This window comes from Geospiza fortis, unplaced genomic scaffold (genome assembly GCF_000277835.1).
Source record: "Geospiza fortis unplaced genomic scaffold, GeoFor_1.0 scaffold381, whole genome shotgun sequence".
NCBI classification, from domain to species: Eukaryota; Metazoa; Chordata; class Aves; order Passeriformes; family Thraupidae; genus Geospiza; species Geospiza fortis.
In genome coordinates this window covers 4,504,643-4,529,200 of record NW_005054348.1, presented here as the reverse complement: position 1 = coordinate 4,529,200, position 24,558 = coordinate 4,504,643, and the positions used below count along the sequence as shown (strand labels likewise).

At 42.9% G+C, this 24,558-nt stretch overlaps 1 protein-coding gene across 1 annotated transcript; it reads left to right on the top strand.

Moving 5' to 3' along the window:
- The first annotated feature begins 1,190 nt into the window (after positions 1–1,190).
- CUNH1orf198 (chromosome unknown C1orf198 homolog) lies at positions 1,191–14,864 on the top strand. The gene is made up of 3 exons (XM_005423214.2): positions 1,191–1,258; positions 9,978–10,529; positions 12,427–14,864. The coding sequence occupies exons 2-3, from the start codon at positions 9,984–9,986 to the stop codon at positions 12,481–12,483; spliced, it is 603 nt and encodes a 200-aa protein (XP_005423271.1). The 5' UTR covers positions 1,191–1,258; positions 9,978–9,983; the 3' UTR covers positions 12,484–14,864.
- The last annotated feature ends 9,694 nt before the right edge of the window (positions 14,865–24,558 follow it).

Genomic DNA, 24,558 nt, shown 5'->3' with positions numbered 1-24,558 from the left:
CCATGTTTTTGTGTTTAGGAGATGGTTTTAGACACTTCTAATCATAATCTCGTAGCTCTAGGCCAAAAAAAATCTGCCTACGGTGAAATAAGAGAGGGCAGATCAGGAGAATGTTATCAGATGTCTGAGAAATACATTCCTAGAAAGGCAAAGACCAGGAATAAGAAGAAAAAAGCAGCCACAGTGAAGTGTGGGGTTCCTGTGTTGTGTTAAAACATGGTTGAATTCTGCTAGTCTCTGAACAGCAGGAGTGTGAAAATCCTGCATGGTTACTCCTGGCCTGTCCCTTTCCATACGGTGTTCCCACTCCTGTTCCTTCCCTGGTGTGCTGCCGTGTCCACAGGCAGTGACCTGCTCACCACCTCTACCTGCGGGACCATCCCATGTACCAGTGAGTCCCAGCCATGACTAGGAATAGAAATGCAATCATGTTGTTTTAATTCTTCAACAAATATGAACAACAATCATTTTTCAAATTATTTTCCACCCTTTCTTTTTTCAGTGTGGGCTGCATGTATTTCTGGAGGGCATGCCATGTGTGAAGAGACTGTTTAAATTTCTCCCTTAGGCATCATTTTCAGAAATGCAGCCTCTTCAAATAATGGATTTGAGCTTTTGTGCTGTGGGTGCTGTGTGGCTCCTTCACCACCTCTGAACATTTATTTCAGAGCGCCGTCACTGCCGTGGTGCAATGATGTGTCCTGTTGGGGCTGGATCCAGCTGTGCCTTGGCCACACATCTGTTTCACTGCCCCACGACTGCCTGGCTGTGCTTGTGCTCTTTGGTCTGCCAAAGGGGGTAAATGGGACTTGATTTCCCTGAATCCCCTTCTCCTTTTGTTGTTTCTGTCCCTGGGTGTTGCTAGTGGCTACCAAAGAAACTCCTAGTAGAAGACTGGAAATATAATGCATTTTAAAGCTGTTTGTGGAGAAACCATTTCAGGAGATTTAGACCAGGCTAAACCTTCACATACTTTGTAGATTAAAGTGGTATAGAATTGATAACCTTCCCTTTAGAGGACCTGCTTTCAGTCAGTCTTAAAATGTAATCAGTGCCATCTTTAAGGAGTGCTTTCACTTTTTAGTCAGTTCTGTAGTAGCAGTGGTTGTTATAGTTCCAGAAGTGTAACATAATGTCATCTGTGTGATGCTTCTGAGAAGATGAAGCTACTCTTCTGATTTTTAGTCATTCTTCAATTTTATTTCAGGACATAACTTGGCAAGATGAACACTCAGCTCCGTTCTCCTGGGAAACAAAGGTAATTAAACAGCTTTTTTTTTTTTTTTATGTTGCTTCGTCATTTTATACTGCTCCTACTGCATTTATTGTCTTCATTTTGTTAACTTGATAGATTAATGTCACCTTATTCTATGCAGCAGCATAAAGTGACCATGCTGCAAATCAAACAGAAATGATACGCTTTGATTTACATCAGGAGATACTCAAAAATATACTTCATGAACTAATGTTCTGGCTTTGAGTGCAGATGTAAAACCAATTCATTATAATTTTATTTTTTCTTGCAATCTTTGTAATCAACCTTCCACGTTTAGTAAGACCCTTGTCTCAGATACTGTATAAACATAGCTGCATTTCACTTTTAGGTCAGGAGTAAAGTAGTAGAAGATGGTGTGACAAATGTGCAGATATCTCATAACTTCACTGGATTCTTTCTGAAAGCCTATCAAGTACTTCATCTTTTTATTAGGAACTAGAATGTTGTCTTAGGACAAATGTAGTGAAACTCGTTAACCTGGGGCCATGCTAGAAGCTCTATGTTATTTTTTATCCAAAAGGCTCCTTAAAAAAAAACCATATTTTTCTGTGGTGAGTTGGTTTGGGGCTTCTTTTACACCTCACTTTATCTCTGGTATTTTGTTAAAGCATTATTTATGGTGGGATTCTCATGTGGCTAACACAGAGCCAGAGTTCTCCGTTTGTCTGAGCCTGCAGCGTGAGGAAACACAGTTGTGCCATATGTGGTGGTGGGAAATCAAGTATAGTTCTTGTTGGAAAAATTCTGGGAGCAAAACCACAGCTCATTGTCTTTCTCAACTGGGTATGGCAGGCATGTTAATTTAATCACACATTTCAGACTTTGTGTTTTCTGCCCTTATCTGCCAGAGAAAGCTGCTACTGCCCTGTTCCCTGTTTCTTTTTTTTTTTTTGCCCTTGAACTATGTAGATAATCATGTACAACCTTATGAATATAATCTTAACCTAATGCAGAGTAATTATTTGGAAATGCCAGTGAATACTAAATTAATCCAGTTGACCTGAGACTTAGCCCTCCCTGCTCAAGGTCAGTGCCTGTAGCTGCACCCCATCTGTGCTTTGCAGAAGCTGATTAACCTATAACTTGATGTGACTCCTGGGTCCTGGCAGCCTGCAGTGCTGCAGTTTAGGAGAAACCAATGCCAGTCTTCACTTGCCTTAAAACTCCCTTAAAAGCTGTGATGGTTCAGGAACCAGTGGAGGATTTTCTGTGTTTCCCTCTTTCCCCTCTCCCTCCTTGCTGACCAGAAATAAAAGCTGTGCCACAGCTGTGGGCTGAAAAGTTGCATGGTCTTTTTCTTCAGCAAAAGTCTCAAAAAAGAGAATCCATTTTGTCTGGATTTATGGGGTATGGTTTGGTTGGTTCCTGTGGATTCTTCCTTTTGGTTTTTCCCCAGTGTATCAGTCTTTCAACCAAATCCTTCCACCACTGAGTCTTCCTTTTCAAAAGTGGAGATCTTGCTTTGTGCTTACTCTTTGATCTTCCCTAACTTTTATGAGGTAGTACTGGAAGGCAATTTTTAATGAGGTACCAGCTGAGGAAAAAGTAGCCTTACACAAGTGGTGCCATGTGAGGAAACCTGAATGAGCTGTTCATGAAGGTTGGTGTGTTGTAATGCATTGTTCAATGTCCTGTGAGCCAGACCTGTTCCCACTGTTATTTGAGGCTCTTTCCATTCCATGAGCTCTCCCCAGGATGGGTTGTTCTTTCCACAATACTCTTCTCCCTGATCTACCTTTAATGCAGAGCTTTTTGTTTGGTTTGGGTTTTTGGCATGTTATTGCCTGAATGTGCACGAATGTGCTCTGGCTCACCCAAGGAAGGGAATGTGGCTTTTGCAGAGCAGAAGAAAGTAGAGATGTAAATCAGTTAAACCAATAGTGCCCTTTTTTTGTTGGTTTTTTTTTTTTTTTTTTTTTTTTTTTTAACACTGAGAAAGGAAAATAAAGCAGTAAAATGAGTATTTTCTGTAACTACCATGAGGCAAACTGTGAGGGGGTAGTGAGAAGTGTAGAGAAGAGTGGAGGGCATGAATTCTCCCAGGCTGAAGGCTCTCAGCTGTAACAGTGATGCCAGTGGGCATTCGAGTTGATAAGGTATGGACAAGTTTTTCTCACTGTAGCTAGTGCCATGGATTCCCTACTTCCATGGCAGTCAAACTTATCCAGAGAACAGTGTACTGAATTGCTGTCATTTTGTTCAGAACCTTGTTGAAGGGCTTAGTGACTTCACTTGTGTCACAAGTAAACTTTCTGTATTCTCATTTTAATCACAAATGTGAGATAGGGCTGCAGTCGTTCATATCACAACAAACACTTGCATGAATATCTCCACTATTTTTAGATGAGTATTTCTTGTCTCACCTTTTTATTTTTAAATCCTCAGACAAGGCAAACAAAGTAGAACTGCAGTGTAAATTGCCGAGTTTGCTGTTAGACAGCATTTAAAATAATATTTTTAGTAGATAACGATAACACTTCTCAGAAGCAAAACTTGGGAAGCAGTGAGTTCTCTTGGCACTGCAAAAGGGCTGACATTTTAAAACTAAAGATTGAATTGGAGGGAGTGATTTGGTTCATGGGTGGAGCCCTCATGGACATAACATGTCTTGAAATGTGGGTTACATTTTTAACTGGAGCTCTACCCAGGTTTATGAATTCGGGGCATTCTATTTATGGCTTCAGGTTTACCTGAGATGAAAGATGACATTTTGGCTGAGTTTAGCTTTGAGGTTTCTTGGTTTGTTTGAAGTAAAAATTCAGTGAAACTCAGCACGGACCTCAGGATATAAATGGAAAACAAGAGTCATGCCTGAACTTGGAAGTAAGATTTCTCTGCAACTCTTCCTGAACTCAGAACTTTATGGGTTTTGTGATTTTAGATTTGGGCAGGGGCAGGGGGGGACTTAATTAATTTAGTAATGGGCAGAAATTATTTCAGTTTGCCACCTCAGTTAACACACGGAATGCACTGAGCAGCATGGGAATAAATTGCAATTTACTTCTAATTCATGGTATTAATGAAAATAGGTTTTATTCCAAATGCTTTAAATTGACACATATATATCTAAAGATTTCTTTTTCTTGATACAGGTAGAATAGTTGCTGATTCTCTTCTGTTTTCAACAGGCCCTGAGGTATTTGTTGAAAAGAGAAGCCTCTGAGATGTGATTAAAATAAACAAACAAACAAAAAAAAAAAAGCAAAATTAAGAAGTGACAGGCTTCAATCCCTTCAATAATCTGGTTGCTGTCTCCTTGTCTGAGTTCCCTAATTATATTGCTACAGAAGTGATCTAATCCCAGCAATGATTTGGGGAGAAAACAGCTATGTTCCACTTGTAATAAACATGTTTTACCAACTGTTTCCTTTGTCTAAAATTGAGGCAGTCTTCAGTATCCTTCTTTGTACAAGCCCTAGTTGGTGCTTTGTTTTAAATAGGAACACAGTGGCAGAAGAGAATTTTTCCTTCCTTCCTTAGCAGCATGATATCATAATTGTTTGTTACAAGCTATAATTTGGTGTGATTATTTTTACCAAGCTGGTGTAAATGGCAGCACTTCCTTGGAAGGAGAGTGATCCCTGAGCTCTTGAGATTAGCCTTCCATTTTGATTTAGACTACGTGTGCTTAAAACACAGTGCTGTAAAACTTCTGTTGACTACTAGTTCTTGAGCAAAGAAAACCCCACCAACCCCAACCTGTGGTCATAGAAGCTGTGTTGAAGGTTTATCTTAGTCTGTATGGCCAAGTGTAGGGATTCAGTTACCTGCATCAATCTTTGTTGGTTTTGAGCATAAAACCAGGCACTGTCAGTACAAGCTTGCTCAAGCTAGCCAGAAACAGTGGCTGGCTGGATTCCGTTCATATCAGCAGAGTATAGAATGGAATTTCCTCCAAAGGTCCATACTATATAACATTGGCATTGACTTCTGTATGGACTAAAATTACTTAGGTTGGTTTTGAGTGCTTTGCTCTATTTTTTGCCCTTGCAATTTGCCTCTGCTGACCTAAGGATTTCTTTCTGACTCTTGAAAAGATCCTGAAAACACCCACGGTGTGCGCAGGAAACAAAGCAAAAACTGCAGCTGCTTTGAGCCCTATATTTATTTTGGTTTTGTCCATTCAGCAAAGCAAAGTCATCTTCTAAATCTTTTAAAATTGGCTTTCTTACTTCTGCATTTATCAGGCTGTGCTTAAAACAAGTTGCTTTGACAGTGTTTCTGTAGTCTTTGTCTCAACAATTTGGAATTTTCAGCCTGCCAAGCAAAACAATTTGTTTTGGCTGCATTTGCGTGACTGCTTAGTAAAATAGCACACATTCCTGAGGCGTGAATAAGAAGCTTTAAAAGTTCGTGGATTCTTTGTGGTCATCTTGTTTTTAATATGTACTTATGAACTGAGACCTGATTTCATACAGTGTAATTAAATCATTACATTCTCAGTGCCCCTGGTGCCTCTCTTTCAGCATACATTGTTTCCCAGGAGTATATACAGCCACTATTGCAATTTAGTGGATTATTGCTGCCTTGAGACTGAAGTTTGGTCTAAATTCTTTAATCCAGTAAAAAAAATCCTAAATACCTTAATATGGTCTTTTTATGGAAAGATGGACATACAGCCTCCTAAAACCTGCAATTTATAATATTATTTATATTTATGATACAGAAAAATGATCAAGACAGGACATCCTTTATTTAAACCCTTGCAGTGGTTTGGGACCAGAGGGATAAGACTGAAAAGAACACAGGCTTCTAGGTTTGCTCTACCTCAAAATACTTCTTTGTGCATGCTTTCACATGCACTCTCTACCCCCTCTCTCTTAATGTGTTGAGAAAGACTTGCCCATGCAATATCTTGAAAATACTACTGCTGTTAATAGCTTTTATTTGAATTCCAGTAATTTCTAGAAATTACAGTTGGGACTGTGCTAGTCTGTCTTTAAACTCTTGAGACTTTCTGGGCAGAACAATTCCCAGAAATACCATTTGGACTGATGGTAGGAAAAAGAAAATATTTTTATTTTATTCCTCAGATGGGGATTTATATGTACAGAAACTGCAGCTCATGTAAAGTAATACAAAATCAATGAAAGCAGCGGGGAACTGAAACCCTCTCTCTAGAATCCCAAACTGTGCCTGGAAGACAATTCACTTCTGACCATGAAATCACACCCCACTGTTCAGTGTTTGCCTCCCCAGGGTGGCAGCTGGTGGAGTGCCCCAAGTGCAGTTCTGCTTCTGAGCCCTGCATGGGCAGGTGCAGCTCGCAGCAACTGTGCCCAGCCTGGGGAAGGCAAACCTTAACAGGTGAGCTGCTACCCTGAGTTTGGCTGGGGCCAGGAGAGATGTGCATCAAGGTATTCTCATGGCTGGCAAACCCAAAGGAAAAGGCATTTTTTGGGAGGGAGGGGGAGGTTGCTGTCTTTTAAATATAGGTTCCTTCCTTCTCCTGCTGACGCAACCAGTTGCCAATTTGCAATCTGATGTAAGAAATTGAGAGCAGAACTCTAATTAAAATCACATTTGTAGGGTCTAGTGACTCATTAGAGTGTACAGTACTACTCATTACTTAGATATCAGCACAGGGTGTTTCACACATGGGCCTTTTCTATCTCTGTGAAATTATCTTCCTACTTAGGCTGCTGCTCTGTTGTTTGTTTTTTCCTTGCGGGGGAGGGTGTTTTATTGCCAATTTTTTGACTGGAAAGATATTGCCTATTAATCATTTTCTTTCGTCAGCTACATTTCTTAGGGGCTTAGATGTGTTAAATAACCTCAGAAGTCAAATAGAAGCATTATATATTTCAGGGAAAACAGAATATCTTGTGACTGGTCCCCAGAAGTTCTTGGCCTCTGGAATTAAAGGCTAGAAGCAGAATTCTCCCTGTGACCTCTCAGAGCTGTATTTACATCATGCTGAGACACAGTGCTTTCAGAACCTGTCGGGGTAGTCTTGTCTTCTTTGCCTTCCTTGTGGGAGAAGGAAAACTCCTGAGGAAGTATTTTCATTTGGACTATTCTGTGTGAGGCTGTGAGCTGTTTGATCTCCAGCGCATTCTGTGAGACAGATATGCAATCTCAAGTGTCAGGTGGTCCTGTCTTCTGAAATGGGTGCACCCTGTGGTCCCTGCACAAAAGGGCAGAGAGGACATCCTCTCCAGAGCATGCATCCATGAGCAGGTTGGAAAGGGAAGGCACTGAAGTTGGAAAGGCACTGCCTGAGGTGCTGCTGCAGTGCCACGCTCTTCTCTACGCTAGGAGCGAGATGCCGCTTCCAAACCACATCTCTGAGCTGGATGTTTTGCCCCATAAAAAGAACATTAAATATTACCACAGTCAGTGGCTTTAGCTCCATACCTGAGAACTTCTCAGAAGGCCTGGCTCAGCTTGTCTGGCTATCCGCTCTTGAAATGCAGAGCCAGCTTGTTGGTTTACTTTTTTTTCTAATTTTTATTTTAAAAGACCCATACTTCCCTTCCATGGGTGTTTTTTCTGGATTTTATTTCCAACGCTGCCCTGGTGGACCTGGGGGCTGTGATGGCTGCTCTGCACTCTGGGCACTGATCTTGCCTCTCCCTTGGGCTGGGGGGTGAAGGAATCATTCTGCTGAAAGTGACTGCTGCTGTGATGGCCTTTAGCTACTGTCATCCCCAGTGTGAGCCCCAGGACAGGCTATTCAGAAGACAGCAGACTGCTGCAGGACAAAAAGTAGCACTGTTTTAATTTCTACATGACTTAAATCTTCCAAGATGGATTTTTCTTTTTAACCTGTCTTTGATTTTTGGAATCTGCCTTTTGTTTTTTTCTCTTGGCTACTGGGGAATTGCAGGTCTATTTGATATTGTGTTGTGTGTTTTTTTAAGCTGGGATTTTATCAGTTCTAAAGTCTTAAAGCATCTTAACTTCAGGGTGGTAAATCACTATTCAGTAGTACTGCCAAATGAGCTTAGGGAAATAAATCCCTATATTTTAATATAGAGAATGGCAGTCACTGTAAATAATCCTCAACACCATTGCATCCATGGTTTGTTTATGCAAAATTTTTCTGTGAGTAAATATCCTGCTCTTAATTTTACGTCGTGACTTGTTTAAAAAAAATAAATCAGAGCACTAAGATTTTTCCTCATAGGTTTTTGCAGCCAGGGTGGGGTGTTGAGTTGTTTGGTAAGACTTGTGTGTATCCTTGCCCTCACCTTATTCTAGCTGAGCTATAATTACTTGCAGCTTGTTTATGTTCTGCATCTTTTGATAGCACAGTATATTCTTCATGAGAACACAGAGCTTGGTGCTCTCTTGCCTACATCCTTGGAAAAACCATGCATCTAATTCTTTAGAAAGGTCAGATCTAAGTCCATGAATCAAATTATGTGTAGTCAGCTACTGACTGTTTTAAAAAAAATTGTTTTATAAATAACCAGTTGCTGGGTTAACAGTTGTTCTTTGATGAGAAGTTTCTGAATATTAACTACTAGGCTTGTGAGTCCTGCTAGATCTAGAGCCCCTTTGAACTTCACATGCACAATAATGTAGGACTTGAGATCAAACACTTCAGTGAAAATGATATGCAACTAGGACTTGTTTTAGACTGAAGCCCATAGATGCTATTGCAGTTTTATTCAGGAAAGGCTGGGCAGTGAAGTAGAATGGTGAAAAAACATTACAAATTTGTAATGAACTTCAACTTGTAGCAAAAGCTACAAGTCCTCTTGAGTTTTTTTCAAACCCAATCAGGCCCATGATGACAACAACACAGGTTTCACAGGAAAGGCATTTTTTTTCCCTTGCATTATTTGTCCCTTTTTGCAAACACAAGTCTGTGTATTAGGTTGTTCTTTCCTGGCACATATGCTACATGTTTCTCAGAGGGTAATAAGGCTTAACTTTTATTAGCCTGAAGAGTGTCTAGCTAGTTGAGAATCATTTTACTGAGGTGGTGGTAAGTAAAGCAAACATTTTGAAGTACTGTTCACTTTTCTGTGACTTGTAAGATTTTTTTCATGCATTTTCATGCATACTGTGGTCACTTGCTTCCTTGGGCCAGTGTTACCTCTCAAAAGTGGGTACAGCTATCTCAGCACGGCAAGTGAAAGCAAACCAGGGCTCAAGAATAGGCGAAGAATGGTCCTGCTGGAATTATTTCTCTTCCTTCAGAGGGGCATTAGAATTATAAAATGATTCACCTATGTCATGCATACCCATTACATCTAATCCTTTATTTTGGAAGCAGATGGACCTGGAGCCAGCTATTTCAAAGACTGTAATGGAAAATTGCCTTTTTGAGCTACACTCTGAAGCTTTTTTTGCTTAAAATTTTCATGTAAAGCATCTCTGACTTTCAAAATGCATCTGCAGCTGTTGTAATGTTTTAGTGCTGCTATTCTAATGTTTCAGTGCTGTGCATGCTGTGCACTGCTGCCTTAGATGGCACTGAGTAACTCCAATACAATTCCTTTCTCTGTCTCTCCTGCAGCAGGTCTGTGACTTTATGTTTGCTTGCAGATCAGACTTTTAAAAATCATTATTTTTATGAAACTACAAAGATAAACATTTATGGAGGAATTAAGTTAGCTTTGCTGTGGTATCTGTTGTCTGAGAGCTGTCTCGCAGTGGGCTGAGGCGTTATCTGTGTGCACCAGGGTCAGAAAGTCAAAACTGTCTCAGTGTGAAGCTCTTTGAAATGCTGTTTTCTGTCCCTGAACAGAGCCAGATGGAGTTCAGCGTTGCATCTCTCTCCATACAAGAGCAAGGTGGTGCCCAGCTGCAGAACGAGCAGAGGCAGCCTGCTAAAGCAGCACCTGGTGTCCAGGTCCCTAAATCTTCTCAGGCCAATAAGCCCCCTGGCTCTGAGGGGTTGATAGCACCCAGGAAGGAAGAGGAGTCATCCTTCTGGAAGATAAATGCAGAGCGCTCCAAGTTTGAAGGAGACAAATCTGAGTTCCAGTCCCTGACCCCCAGCCAGATCAAGTCCATGGAGAAAGGAGAGAAGCCGCTTCCCTCTTTTTACAGACAAGAGTCTGCTTCAAAGGAGATGACCAAAGCTGAGAAGCCCAGCATAACAAAAGCAGAGAAGTCTGCTGCCCCCAGCACCCCGTCTGTGTCTCTGGAGTGGGAGAAACCTCGACCTACTCAGCTCCCTACTAGTTCTCTAGATGACTTCTTTCTTCCTGATCCACCACAGGATCTGGCATCTTCTAGGACAAACAAGGAAGATACTGATGGTACTATTCTTACAGACCCACAAATGCCTGGACAGGTGAGTACTGCTATACCCACTGTCCTTATATTTAAGAACTGTACAGCACATTAAAATCTGGCAAGGCCACTGGAAGATTAGGGACTCCAAAAATCACTAAGCCATAGCTCAGCTTGCTGGATTGTTGTCTTTCAAATGTGAAGAAGTCTATTTAATCTGTTATTTAACAGTCTGCTTGATGTGTTAACTTCAATTAAGTGCTTTTTAACACATAGGATAAAGGCACAATTTAAATCTAACACCAGAAATGCTGACAAGGCACCAAGTAGCTCATTGACAGCAACCTAACAAGTTGCTGTATCACATAGAAGAGGTTGTGGGGTTTTATTTGCAAAAGCAAAACACTTAATGGAAAGAATAAGCTTTTTAACTTGAAAAGTAGGTGAACCAGGGTCTAGCATACTTTTTTGGTACACACAGCATAGTGGTGAATGGTGAACTGGTTCTCAGCTGTTCCTAGCAGTAGCCTGACAGCCACTTCCCAGTGCCTTGTCCCAAGCAGCTGTGCTGCTTTCAAATGTGTTTTCTCTTAAAGTCCAAAATAGAAATAGAATGAGTTTCCAGAATTAGCCTTCTCCATGTTTTTTTAAATGAAAAAACCCAAACAACCCAACAACAAAAAATAACCTTAAGCAGCTCAATAGCCAATTGAAGCTATTTTAAAAAGCAGATGCTGATCTGTGAGAAAAGAAAGGAAACAGCAGGATATGATACAGAGAGGGGAAAAAAAAGAAAGAGATCAAAAGCTTGAAAACTGTGAAGTAGAGAAGAGGAGTGGTACTTCAAGCAGAGCTGTGCAGTTCTGTTTGGAATCTGTGTCATCGCTCTGGCAGTAGCCTGACATGTTACTGTACACCTTCAACACTTCACACAGCTTTGCCTTTTTTCTATTTTCCCAGCTGTGATTGTTCAAATTCCAAATGAGATGATGTAAAGTCAGAAAGATGCAGGGTGAGGTAACTGGCTGCAAGAGAAGTAAGTGGCAGCACTTAGGAGAGAACAATACTTAAGCCACTCCGGTATTTGAAGCCCTTTCTTTAGTTACCATTTTCTGAAGCTGAGGGATAATGCTTCCTGAGCTGCCTGGCTACAATTTGTGAACACGGTAGTCGTTTATTTTGAGTTAAAGGCTTTAACATGTTTTCTTGCAAATTAACAGTTTCAGTTCCTTTGTGAATGTTTTCAAGATAACTGAAATTGTTTGAAAAGCCTGTTTTTTCTCTCTGTGGAGAAACAACCCTCCCATGTGAAAATGGGAACAAAGGAGCAGACAACTTCATGTATTACAAGAATTTCTTCCTTTCTTCTTTTCTGGATTATCTTCCCTGTTCTGGGAAGCCATGCTCTAGGAAGAGAATCCAGAGACTCAGCTGTGCCTCTTGAATACTCTTCCTAAACATTAGAATCACCTTAAATGTCATGGCTAACCCTGCAGGAGTGAGTATGTTCTGGATAGAGTAGTAAATAACTTGTCATCAAAGTTTAATCTGTGTAGTTTTCTGCAAACAACTGACTCTAATTGCAACAGACAATCTGTTGAATTAATGATGCTTGCCTTCTGTGTCTGTTTCATTCTCTGTAATTCCCAATGTAGTCTGAAAAATTGATCTTCATGAATTTTTCCATGAGGAAAAAACCAAAACATTTTGCCTGCAGACCACAAGAATAATTTTATTTTTATCTGGAATTGCCTTTTTGGGCACTGTGAGTATTTTTCCATGTCATGTTTAGCATTTTATGGTGTAGGTACTTAGGTATCCTAGAGCATGGTAAAGATCTTGAAATATTGTCAGACAACATTTTAGACTTCAGTTTTTAGATAGGCAGTCAAATATTGAGTTTGTAATACAATAATTAACAACTACATCTTAATTTCCCTTTTTTTTTTACTTTGCAGACTAGTACAAGCAATGTTATCTTGAAGACTGGCTTTGATTTTCTAGACAACTGGTAAAAGATACTTCAAAACAGATCAAACCAATTTTGGGGAAGGAGTGGAACACCTTTCTCCTTGTATGTTAATTTACTAGCATTTGTGTCTTTTTCTAGAAGTAACTTTCAAACTCTTAAATGTTGCCTTTGTATAAACTTTTGTAATACCGTATGCGTTTTTGTTTTTTAAACAGTGATAGAAGTGTGGTTTCATTTGGATATTTTTTTAATATCTGTTAAAATTTTTAGTAGCTACTGTATTGAGAGGATGGGAGAAGTTACTGTACACATGTCAAAGAAACACAAATGAGAATCTCTGTATCCTAGAAATGGAACCTACAGGACCAGATTGCAGTTTTCAGTGGAAACCTTGCTAGCATGGCTTGTAAGAAATAGTGTTGCACGTGCAGTGGTTCCAACCATGCTTCAGATAACTAGCAAAAAACAGTATGAAAGGCAAGCATCCAGAATTGCATTGATTTCTAGATTTGGTTTCCTTTGAAAGTATCTTTTGTACCACTTACTGAAGACAGTTTTTCTTCTGAAGAAGGCAAAGGTGTTGCCAAAATGATGGATCCAAAAAAGCACTGTGTTTGTACCCTACAAATCTGCTAAAATAACTTTAGAGTTTTAGAAAAATGACCTGGGGAAATGGTGTTTCTGGTGTTTGGATTGAAGATTGGGGGTGGGTAGAAGGAAGTGGGACAACAGCTAATGAATTGGAGAAATTCTTCAGGGAATACAATTTCACTGCCTCCTTACTAGAGCATAATTCTTTATAATACTAGTGCTGGAACTACAGCACTGAGAGTTTCTGGAGTGTAGATTACCTTGTGTCAGTAAACCACTATGTTTATGGGAGGTCACAGCAGTGTGAGGCTTTTTTGTTTTTTAAGCAGCTTGTCGTCTCAAGAACTCATCAACTTTGGTGCTTTTTCCTCCTTGTGGGTTCATCCTCTTTAGTGTTCAACATCTGGCTTACATTTATTCCTAAGGTGCAGAGAGGCATCTCAAGGTGGCCCTTGGCAGTGTTGCCTCCAGTTCTGCTTTTGAATGATCTTTGGTGTTTAAAATGTAGAGAGCAAGAGTAGCTGTCGTTTGGATCTGTTGTCTCTGAAATGCAGCATGATTTACACCCTGATTCTCACTGTGTTTACCTCACCTTGAAGCCTTAATTCCCCCACGCACAGCCAGTGACTGGTCTGCTCCAATGCCAAAGGTTTGACTTTTCCCTTTACCTCAGCAATAGTCCCATAGCATTTGTTTGGGGTAGAAGGCAAAACACAGGGCTCTCATGGGTCCCAGCCAAGGCTGTAAGAAGGTCACCATCTCCTAAGCCATAGTCGTGCTAGGCTTCTCATGGATTAGCACTTGACATTTGGTTCAGTGCCAGGGGCAGTTAAATGCAGAATTGGATGCAGCAGGATTTTTTCTGCTTGTTACAGGAAGAGTTTGCAATGTCCTGGAAGAATCCTAATTGGTGTGCTGCTTGCTCTGAACAAGCAGAGTGTGCTGATAGAGCATTAAAATTTACTTGTTGGGCAAGCAAAATGCTGTAAGCATATCCCCCTTTTCTTGCCCCCACAATCCACCAGAAAAAACCCACAAAAAACCAAAACACCAAGGCCAAAACCTCCACCTTTTCTAGTGTTTTCTTAAAAGGTTCCTTAGCTAAATGGCAAGATCACCACTGAGTAAAAGTCATTGTATAGCATACTCTTATTTATTGGCTTCTGAAAGCTTTTGTCCATTCTTCCTGAGATGTACAAACTCCTGTAGTTCGTGGATGTTATCTCTGCATTCAGCAGTTCAGAAGATATTTGTTGTTACCATCCTGGACTTTTCCGCTGTTTTTTCTTTTGTAGCATTTGCTACAAGCATCCAGAGTTAATACAGCTTAGAAGAACTTTAATACAAATTCTTTAGGTCTAATATTGATATTGACTTGCACCTTCCTTTTAAACCTAACAAGTGTTAATCTTGGGGTTTCCAGTTACCAGTGAATCTGATTTTCTGTACATTCAGCTGCTGAAAAGTAGTAAATCCAAAATGAAGATGCACATTCTAATCTTATTCTGATTTGGGGAGAGCTGAAAACAAAAGTCTCCTACTGTCAAGGAGGGTTACTTTAAATCTCTGGTAATACCTTAAAGCTTCTTAGGGAAGAACCGGGGCTGCCTGTCTCTTCCATCGGCTAACTCGACCCTAATACACATTGGGACCAGCTGGTAGAACATGCTGCAGAACTTTTTACTTATCCTGGTAGGTTTTTCCTGTGCTTTGACAAGAGTTGATGCTCCTTCTTTCTTGAATATGTTTTTATTAAACATTCTTACAAAAATGAAATTGTATTTGGTCACATTTTATATTAACAATGTTTTAATAAAGTCACTTTAAATAGAACTGTCAAGGTTTTTGTGCTGCTTTGTCTGCTGTCCTTGATACTCAGCTTTTCTTGGTGCCATTGGAGTTGTTTGGGGCATCTTGAATCTGCCTGAGAGACAGCCAGGAATTATTTGATTCAGAATTTAGAAAGCAAATTTTTTATATTGGGGGGAAAAAAAATCGACACACTTCAGCTGTTTTTTCAAGCCATTAAGCTAATCTATATGGGGAGATATCCTTGCTTCATCATGTAATTTGACAACTGGGGGCAGGATGAGATTTGGAAAGACTAAAATCTATTTGTACTTCACTGTAATAGACTTAAACCTAACACACACACTCTCCCACCAGTATGTCCAGGTAATCCAAAGCAGTATCTGGATCATTATTGCAGAAGCAATTTGAAAACTGCATGTTGTGGTTTAGCCCCAGCTGTCAGTGAAACACCACACAGCTGTTCCTTCACCCAAGAAGGATGGGGGAAAGAATGGGTCATGTGTAGGCTTTAAAAGCATCTCAAAAAAGGAAGGTGCTAGCAGAGGCCACTGGGTAGTCTCACTGCCTGCCTTTTGTGATGTGCAGCAAGTTCCCAAAGTGTAAGAGAATCAAATGTGCAGCCACAAGGATAGTTTTTCTTCTGTATGCTCACATCTATCATCTTCCAGAAATGTACTTCGAAAAACAATTTGGTTTGTACTCGAGCTGGATTTCCAGCAGCTAAAAAGGCATTTGAAGAAGAATTTGGTTTGGAAAGACTCCACAGCCAACTAAGGGTGGTATTCCAACTATATTTAGGATCTGCCCTACACATAATTTGGTTTAATCTTGTCTAAGCTTCTTCTCAACTTTTAAAAGTTCTCTACTAAAGGCAAATCCACAGCATCTGGGCACTGTCTCAGCACAAGGAGCCAGCAGTCTGATGTATGAGTGAAGACTTGAAAGGGCAGAGTAGAAAAGATGCTGTGACTGAAGAATGGTGACTGACTGACTGACTGACTGATTGATTGATTGACTGATTTAGCAGTGACTTTGGTGGTATTTGCTGAGCTTGGGACAACCTTTGAGGTCATGGTTGTGGGTGCTGGTGCAGCACCCAGCAGGCAGAGTCCTGCTGATCACTCAACAACTGCATCCCCCAAAGAGGTTGCAAATCACGTCCCTGGGAGACAAACCCAGCTTTATGGGCATTATTTACAGACAGACCCTTGGGCTTTGCTGTCCAAGTTTGCCCATCACCCACTTGAATCCTTATGTTACTGTAGATTACTGTGAGATCAAAACCGTAATGTGGTGACCAGTGACAGGGCCTGAGGGAATGGCCTGAAGTTGTGTCAGGGGAAGTTTAGGTTGGATATTAGGAAAAAGTTCTAAAAAGTTCAAAGGGTAGCTGGGCACATGGCTGTGAGACTTGGACCTTATGCGGGATCAAGACATAGGGCTAAATGCCCTTGGCAAGTCAGGATTCGACTGGGATGCCAACAAATCAAAAAATGTTTAGCTGCCCTGAAATAGCTTACTGAAGTTTTCCTATAATGCTTGTCTCCAAAACGAACAAGGGAATGAAAAAGAAAATAAAATGGATGGGGGAAAGAAAGAGTCTTCTGTGCTTTTTGGATGGTTTGACTTCAGTGACCAAACAGAGGTTTACACAAGGGCCTGACCCGAGCCCTGGCTTCTCTTCTTACCAAAAGTGTTGAGTGCCAGTGACTCTGAAGTTCAATGGGTCATTTGTCTCCTGAGTTTGTTCTCTGAAGTCCAATAACCAGAGTTGAAGGCAGTGTTTGAAAATCTCCCACTTGCAGTAGGTGCAAATTATCTCAGGAGAAATGTTTTTGTTGCTGTCAAGTGCTGGCTGCTATGAAAAGATGCAGTGGCATCCCGATGGAGATGGGAGAAGAAGAAAAGGTAATGGAAGAAAAACCAGAGTTCAGCTGGGAGGAGAAAATTCACCACATGGGTCCTCTCCACCCTGACATTTCCAAGCTATGTGAGCTGGAGCACTGGCTCCACTTAGCTTGGTGGCAAAATTTATTTTGACTTGTAGGAAGCCCAGGCTTTATTACAGCTGTTTGTTATTAAAGTTCTAACTGAATATCCTGCTTTCCTTGACACATTTTTCAGATCTTACATCTGCCAAGAAAGAAACTTCTGGTGTGTGCCTATAAGCTTATGTTTAAGAAATCCTGCTCTGGCCTGAGTGTTGCACTGATCCCTTTGGGTTCCACCCGTTTGGCTGCAGCTCAGTTGCTCCAGGGCAAGAATACTGCAGATGTTTGTGGCCAGTAATTAAAGCTTTTCTTCATAACTTCTCTGTCCTGGAGAAACTGAGCTGCTGCCAGTGATTCAGGGCACGTAGGAGGGCACCTCTGAGCTCCCACCAGGCTGGCAGCAGAGCAGGCAGTGGCTGCTGCAGGGACTGAGGTGCTGGAGCTGCTGCCCGGGGCTGTGCCACTGCCTCTGAGCCCTCAGCACACCCCATGGCCTGAGTCTGAGACACACTGAGCTCCAGAAACTCAGTCTGGCCAAAGTCACTGCTAAAGGACCGACAGATGAGAGCTTCTTGGCCCACTGTCCCGCCAACAAGAGTACTGCTTCATGCTTGCCCTCTGCTTCATCCTGTCTCCCATCTCGCCAGGAGAGTGGTTTAGCAGTCACTAAGAGCCATGCAGTGCCTTATTAGTGAGAAAATGTAAAGTTGTAAGTAAAATGTTGCAAAACACTTTAATAACGTAGTGAAGCATCAGGGACCTGCTTTCACTGGGGCACACCTGGCATGTTAAATTTCATGTTAAAGATCATGCAGATCTTAACTGCTTTTCTTCCAGAAACCACTAAAAGAAGTTGAGAAAGAGAACAAAATCCCAGATAAAATAATTTTGAACGCCCAGTCTTAGGACAAATTGTACCATGTCTCTACCACTAGCCTTGACCCAAGCTCGAGTCAACCAGCTAACTTTGGCATCAAATCATCTGACCGTGGAAATCTCACAAAAATCCCAGGGAAGCTTCTCATCACTGAGGTCTCACAAGTAACATTTCAGGAGCACTGGTGACTAGGAACAAGCTTAGCAAAAAGCAAAGTACCCTCCTGGATGGTCTTTTCACCAGTTGTTTCCAAACCAGCCCTGGCTGGGAACAAGCAATTATTGCTTATGGCTTTAAACGCGCTTCTCCCCTCCAGCCTTGTGCAGTTCCTTGTCACTGATGTGTCCAGCACCTCTCCACCAGGAATGACACTCTCTCCTCTCCTTCCCAGCATGGCATGAACGTGCCAAGGCATGGAGCCAGGTCCCTCAGGCCTGCAGCCAGTGATGGAGCCCTGTCCCTGCCCTGTCCCTGGCCTAGGTCACTGTTGGCAGCCAGCTGTCCCTTCTGGGCTGTCGGGCTCTCCAGGGCTCAGTGGGTGGGTTCCTGTTGAGGGATGGAACAAGAACCAGGAGTTGGCAAGGTGGGCACTTGCTGATGAGCCTGTTAGCCTCCAGTCCAGCCTGCTCCAGCCCTGGGCTTGCCCTTTTAAAGGGACCTTTCCCCCCCAGGCTTGCTCCACAGCAGCAGGGATTGTTGTTGCAGCAGCAGCTTAGCAAAGGGCCCCGTGCCAGGATGGGAACATTTTCCCTTGGAGGCGTTTGACCGCCAGTAGCTCATAAGCCTGGCACCAGACCCCACTGCATCCCATAGGTCCTCATGACCCTCAGCACAGAAAAACCTTTCATCTTGAGCTGTTATTCACTCTCCAGTCTTCTGCCATCCTGCCAAAGCCCCAGCCCTGCAAGCATCTCAGTGGAGAGGCCACAGGAAGGCTTCACCAGCTACAGCAAAGTCTCCTTAAAGCACTGTTGAAGATTGCATGCAAGATGTTTTCCATTACCATCTGTATGGCTGATTACCTTGTCAAGTGAGCAGTTTGCCTTATCTCTCTCTTTGAATGACCACATTCACACCTTCCTCGGGACCTCTGCTGATAACAGACTATTGAATATCGGTGCATGACCCATAAGAACTATAACATCCCATTGTGAGATGCTCTGCCCAGAGGGAGGAGCCAAGCACTGCTACCCCATATACTCTGAGATTCTGAAACTACAGCACAGCTTTTCTCCACGGGATTCCCCAGAGGAACAGCAGCTGCCTCTTCCTCTACTGGATCTTCAGAGGAAAGAATACATCCTTCTCTACAGGACCCCCTTGCTCCAACAGAACCACACCTGACACTTCAGAGGACTGCAGCCACATTTCCAATTGGACTGCCACCAACACCCTGACCAACAGGGTGTCAGGTTGGGTTCTGACTCTGTCAGTGTTGTTCTAGTGGACTGCATTGTTTATTTTATTCTTTTTATTTCTTCCCTATTAAAGAACTGTTATTTCCTGCTCCCATATTTTTCCCTGAGAGCCCCTTAATTTAAAATTATAGCAATTCAGAGGGGTGGGGAGAGTTTACATTCTCCATTTCAGGGGAGGCTCCTGCCTTCCTTAGCAGACTCCTGTCTTTCCAAATCAAGACAAGCACTTTGTTTAAAAAACCCTGAGCCAGCATCTCACCATGCCTGGAAAATCAGGCGCAGAAGTATTTGCAAAGCATGACCATTAAGAGACCACTGGATTTTTGTGGGCATTCTTCAAATATGTTATTTTTTTCTCTATCAACTTCTTTTTTTCTTTCTGCACTAAAGGGTGCAGAGCTCTGTGATGTACAGAGCCAGCCTTGGTCCCTCTGCTGGCATCAGAGCCAGGTCTGCAGCCTCACCCCTGCTCTTTCCTCACACTGGAGCCCAGCTCTTTTGTCTCTCCAACACCACTCTCTGAAGCCAAATTACTTTCATCAGTGTAAAGCCAGAGAGCAGATGGAAAAACTGGGTTGTAATGGTAATGTCCTGGTAAGGGAAGTTACATGACAATAAAAAAACAGAATCAGGGGTGGATTCTGAATCTGGTCTCACAGGTTTTACTCAGCACTCAGTGACCCCAGTTATAAGGATTTCAACTGACATGAAAAAAAATCCAACTACTGATTCCTTTTAACTGTACAGTTTCAGTTAAAATCCATAGAAGGAACATCACTGTGTTCTTCTTAGTTAATTTGCAATGAGTCCCCCAGGGTATTACTTTTGCTAGAAATGCCATTAGCATTTACAATTAAGTTCACTGTGAGGCACTTCTGGTTTTAATTATATAGCTTTTATAATGCTTCTTCTGGCACTCTCTTAGCATGGAAAAAATGAACCTAGGATGTAGAAAGATAAAAAAGCTATTAATTTCAGAGCTAGAAATGCCAGATCAGTACAGTTACCAACAGATTGCTCTCTGTAACCCTGCCCAAACAGCTGGCTCTCAGTGCTAGGATAGGAATGCACCAAATATGACAAAAATGTCTTTATCTGGGGAAGCTAATTTTAGACACTTTTGCTTTGGCCAGGCAGTAGAAATACTTAGAGAAGAAATCATTAAAGTTCCAGTGAAAAAGCTCTTTTTGCAGGATGCATTGCACGCAGTGTTTCCGCAGCAGCTTCCCCATGTGTCCATCTCAGGGAGACTCTGGAGCGGCTGCTCAGCCCAACCTGACCAACTCCTAGCTGAAACACACAGGCTCCAGGGAAGCTGCATTTGCCAGTGGCTCCAACAGGGCTGTGAGAGGAGATTGCCAGCACCTGTGGAGTCTCAGCTTCCAGACCAGCAGACATCCCACATCCTCATTCACCCTGGAGAGGCAAAGGTTAGGCACTGCAACCAGTCGGGGAGCAAAACAGCTTCCTGCTCCATGAAAGGGGAAAATTCAGCATTTCAGAGCTTCCCACTGCCTCAAGATAGGCTGAGGTTCCTCACAGTTTAAATTAAAAAAAAAGGATCAAAATCTCCAACATCCTCCTGGCACACAGGTGATGTGGCTCAGTCTCTTCTCTGCTCTTGCAGCTGTTCAGGGCTGAGAGACGCCAAACCCACCTTGGTGAGGCAATGACCCTGCTGAGATGAGAGGACCAAATGCCAGCTGTCAGACTGGCTTAAAAAGAGCAGGCAAGCCCAACAAGTGCATGCACCACATAGAGCTTTGTAAAGAGAGTGATTATAACCCAGTTACAGAGAGAGGGAAAGCACATGGCACACAAACAAGTTGTTACTGGAGAGGTGCACTGAAAGATTTTTAATTGATCCAGAGCTTGGCTGTTTAAAAATTCATAGGCTTCAAGTTACTCTTGCCACGTTTAAAATGAGTTTAGCTTTTGAGTTTAGCAGCCTCAGCACTTGCAACCAGCTACCTACAAGATGTGGTCAGTTCATGACCTCTTGCAAACAGTGGTCCAGTTTTGCCCAGCACATGTTCTCTTTCCATGCCCAGTCATTGCAGGAGACTCAAAACCAGTGGTGGTTGTAGGGAAGGGGCATTCACAGTCCTGAAGGACATTGAATGTCAACAGGATACAAACAAGGATATACATATATTTTTAAACTCAATAAACTGGGGCTTAGAAATGCTCACTCTTTGTAACAGCAACTGAAACACTGAAAATCTGCCAGCGGTTCTGCTCTCAGCAAAACTCCAAGGATCAGACTCAGCTCCATCTGTCATGCTGTTTCCAGAGCAGATTGTGGCACAGCCCAGCTCTTTGCTGTCCCTTTTGGCAGCAGAGCTGTCCCTCCACCCCAAAGCGCCTCCTCCTGCTCCGGTGCCGAAGGGATGACCTGGGATTTAAGCCATGGACAGCCAGGCTGCAGTGATGGGGGCATTGCTGCAGGACACCTCCACTGAAGTCTTTGCCTGCAAACTTGGCGTGCCCTCAGATCCTCACTTCACCTAGAGATGCCCTTACAGGCTGTCCTGCAGGGATGCTGCTCATGTGTGTGTGTAAGGCACAACCAAGCCCCCCAAGGACAGCAACACTGACATTTGCTATCATCTTCTGAGGACCGGCGAGATGAAGGCCGTGGGGCGCCTGTGGATTAGGTTTTAGGTCCCGAGAGTGAGAGAAAACTGTGCTTTTTTTGGAACTGGTCAAAGCACCCTTAAAAGGATAACCCTTGAAGCAGCTCTGTTCCTTGTCCAGTGGTGAGAGCGCTGGGCATGCAAGGAAGAGGTCACCATGGCCCCAAGAAGGACTCCTCTCCTCTTGATGGACTGAAATTGAGTATTTACAGGGTGATGGATGGAGAGTTGAAATTTGGAAGATGTATTGGAAATGTGGTGGGGGGAGGAAGAAATGCTTTTTGTGGAGTTTTCATTTTCCAGGTGTGTGTGTGTGTGTGTGTGTGTGTGTGGTTTTTTTTTTTCTTTTGTAGTTTAGTTAATAAACTTTTTTTCTAAGGTAGAGGCCTGCTTTGCTTATTTCCTGGTCACATCTCACAGCAAACACCAGGGAAGTATATTTTCATGGGGCACTGGCATTGTGCCAGTGTCAAACCATGACAACATATAAAATAGGAAATGGAAATAGAATGTGAAAACCTCCTGGCTGGAGCAGTTGCTAATAACCATGGTAAGGACGAGGTGCTCATGGCCCTCCTGGCCTGTCTCAGCCTCAGTGAAGCCAGTGATGGATGGCAGTGTTCCCCTTCCCAAATTACTCACAGCCCACAGTTCTTCTCTGTGGAGAGCCAAGAGGACACCCCTGCCTCAGCTGACTGCAATGAGTGAACATGCCAATTCTGTTATTACAGGACATCATTTTTTCCAGGGTTGAAGTTATTCCAAAGAACTTTTCTGCACTGAAATCCCTTGGGTATTCTCTTGACCATGCAAAGTACATCAAGACTCCTGTTCAGAGACTTCCAGTAAAGCAGTGGGCTCTGATCCTGGCATCACCACTGGCTGAATGCCAGAACACAGCTCAAAGCATCATTTTAAACTCCTGAAAAGCTGCAAAAAGCATCACCTGAAGTCATTTGGAAGCAGCCTCATGGTGGGAAGGACAAGAAATAGACCTTTGTAAGTCACTTGAGATGGTGGCAAAGATGCCTTTCTGCATGCTAGCTGAGACACAGGCTGCTGGAGTGAATGTCCCCATACTGTGACAGGCTCCATGCTGGGACCTGCACAGGAATGCTGCTGTGGGATGAAATTGTGGCTGGCCAGTCTACCACCAGCAGCCCCAAATCATTTCCCACACTGAGGTGTCCTGCAGAGGTGGCACCCACAGGTATGCAACAAAGACAAGCCTTTGCTGAAGCAGTAGAGTTTATTTAGAGCTTACATTCAAAATTTAAGTTTTGAAACTTAAATTCAAAATACACTTACAAACAGAAAAGGCTGCCACATGTGCCTGAGAAAGAACTTGCTATAGCCCATGGATATTTCAGTGCACTCACACAAAGTAGGACAGGAACTGGCACATCCCAGCTATGTGGAGTTGGTGGCCCTTTCTTAGGGAGGTCCCTGTTCTCAGCAAGGGTGCTCACCTCACATCTCTGTGTGCTGTGCTTGTGGCACGCAGTTGTTGCCCTGAAATGGAAAAGTTTTCCTGCTTGGGAAACAGGGCCTTATTGTGCTTCCAGGGGAAGGCAGACCTGGCATTTCACCGGTGCTCATGCTGACAGAATGAGAGACAGCACCTCCCCAACGCCTGCCACAGTGCACATTGGGGCCAGCTTTGGAGCTGCTGGTTGCACTTTCTACTCGTGGATCCAGAGCTTTTTGTTTCTTTTCAACCTGCTTTGCAAACACAGCTAGACATCCTGCCCTTCACCTAGAGGCAGTAACGAGGTTTCCCCACTAAGGATGTCTCACTGAAGGCCACTTTTGCAGCTTTCACAGCCCCCCTTGGGTCAGGGGGACACTGCTCAGCTTTGGTGGTCACCCCACTGTGGAGCATCGCACCCCAGTGTGACAGCCAGCGGGGCCAGCTGGAGCAGGGGAGGGCATCGTGTGCTGCCAATGCCAGGATGGAGCTGCCATGTCTAATTTTAGCCCCTGCAGCCCTGAAAGCCCTCTTGAGCTGCCACATACCTTGGTAAATCATTTAAGTCAGTGCTGCCTTCAGATGGGAAAGGCCAAGTGCTGAGTGTCAAACATCATTTTGACTGGAGTGGAAGGTGTCTGCCTTCAGGAGTCACCCAGGGCTTCTGAGGCCTGTAGGGACTGTGAACTAAGCGAGCCATGAAGAAGAGGCAAAAATACCTGGCATATTTTTGTTTTGCTTTCTCATGCAAACTTAACTGAGAAGAAATCTGTGTGTGCAATGTATATGCAGGGTGAAAGCTAGAGGCATGGGAAGGAGGAGAAAATACCTGCAGGGTGCAGAACATCCTTCAGGTCTGTGGCTGGACACCAGGGACAGCTGATTCCTTGTTTCAAGGAGACCAATCACATTGTAGAGGCTTCCACAACCAACACAGCAAAGAGACCAGCTGGGAAAAAAAAGGCATTTTACAGTGAGTTCTGCATTCTGTTGCCTGCTTGGCCCTGCCACTTGGACAATATTTAGAGTTTTGAAGTCTGGCTCCTGTTTAGAGGCAAAACAAGTGGTGCAAGATTGATTGACAGGCCTTTGTCATGACAAGGTTTGTTGCACTGGCCACAGGTGGCTCCTCCTTACAGCACCACAGCCTGGTTCCCACATGGATACACATGCATGCTCCTGTGTCCTTCCCTTCAGAGGTCCATGAACCATAAAGGAGATTTTTTGGATTCCACATTAGTAAGTAACTGGAGAAACTGAATTTTGCCCCTGGGACAGAGGTGAGTCCATGATTACAGGCAATTTTCTGTGCAGGGCTTTGGTAC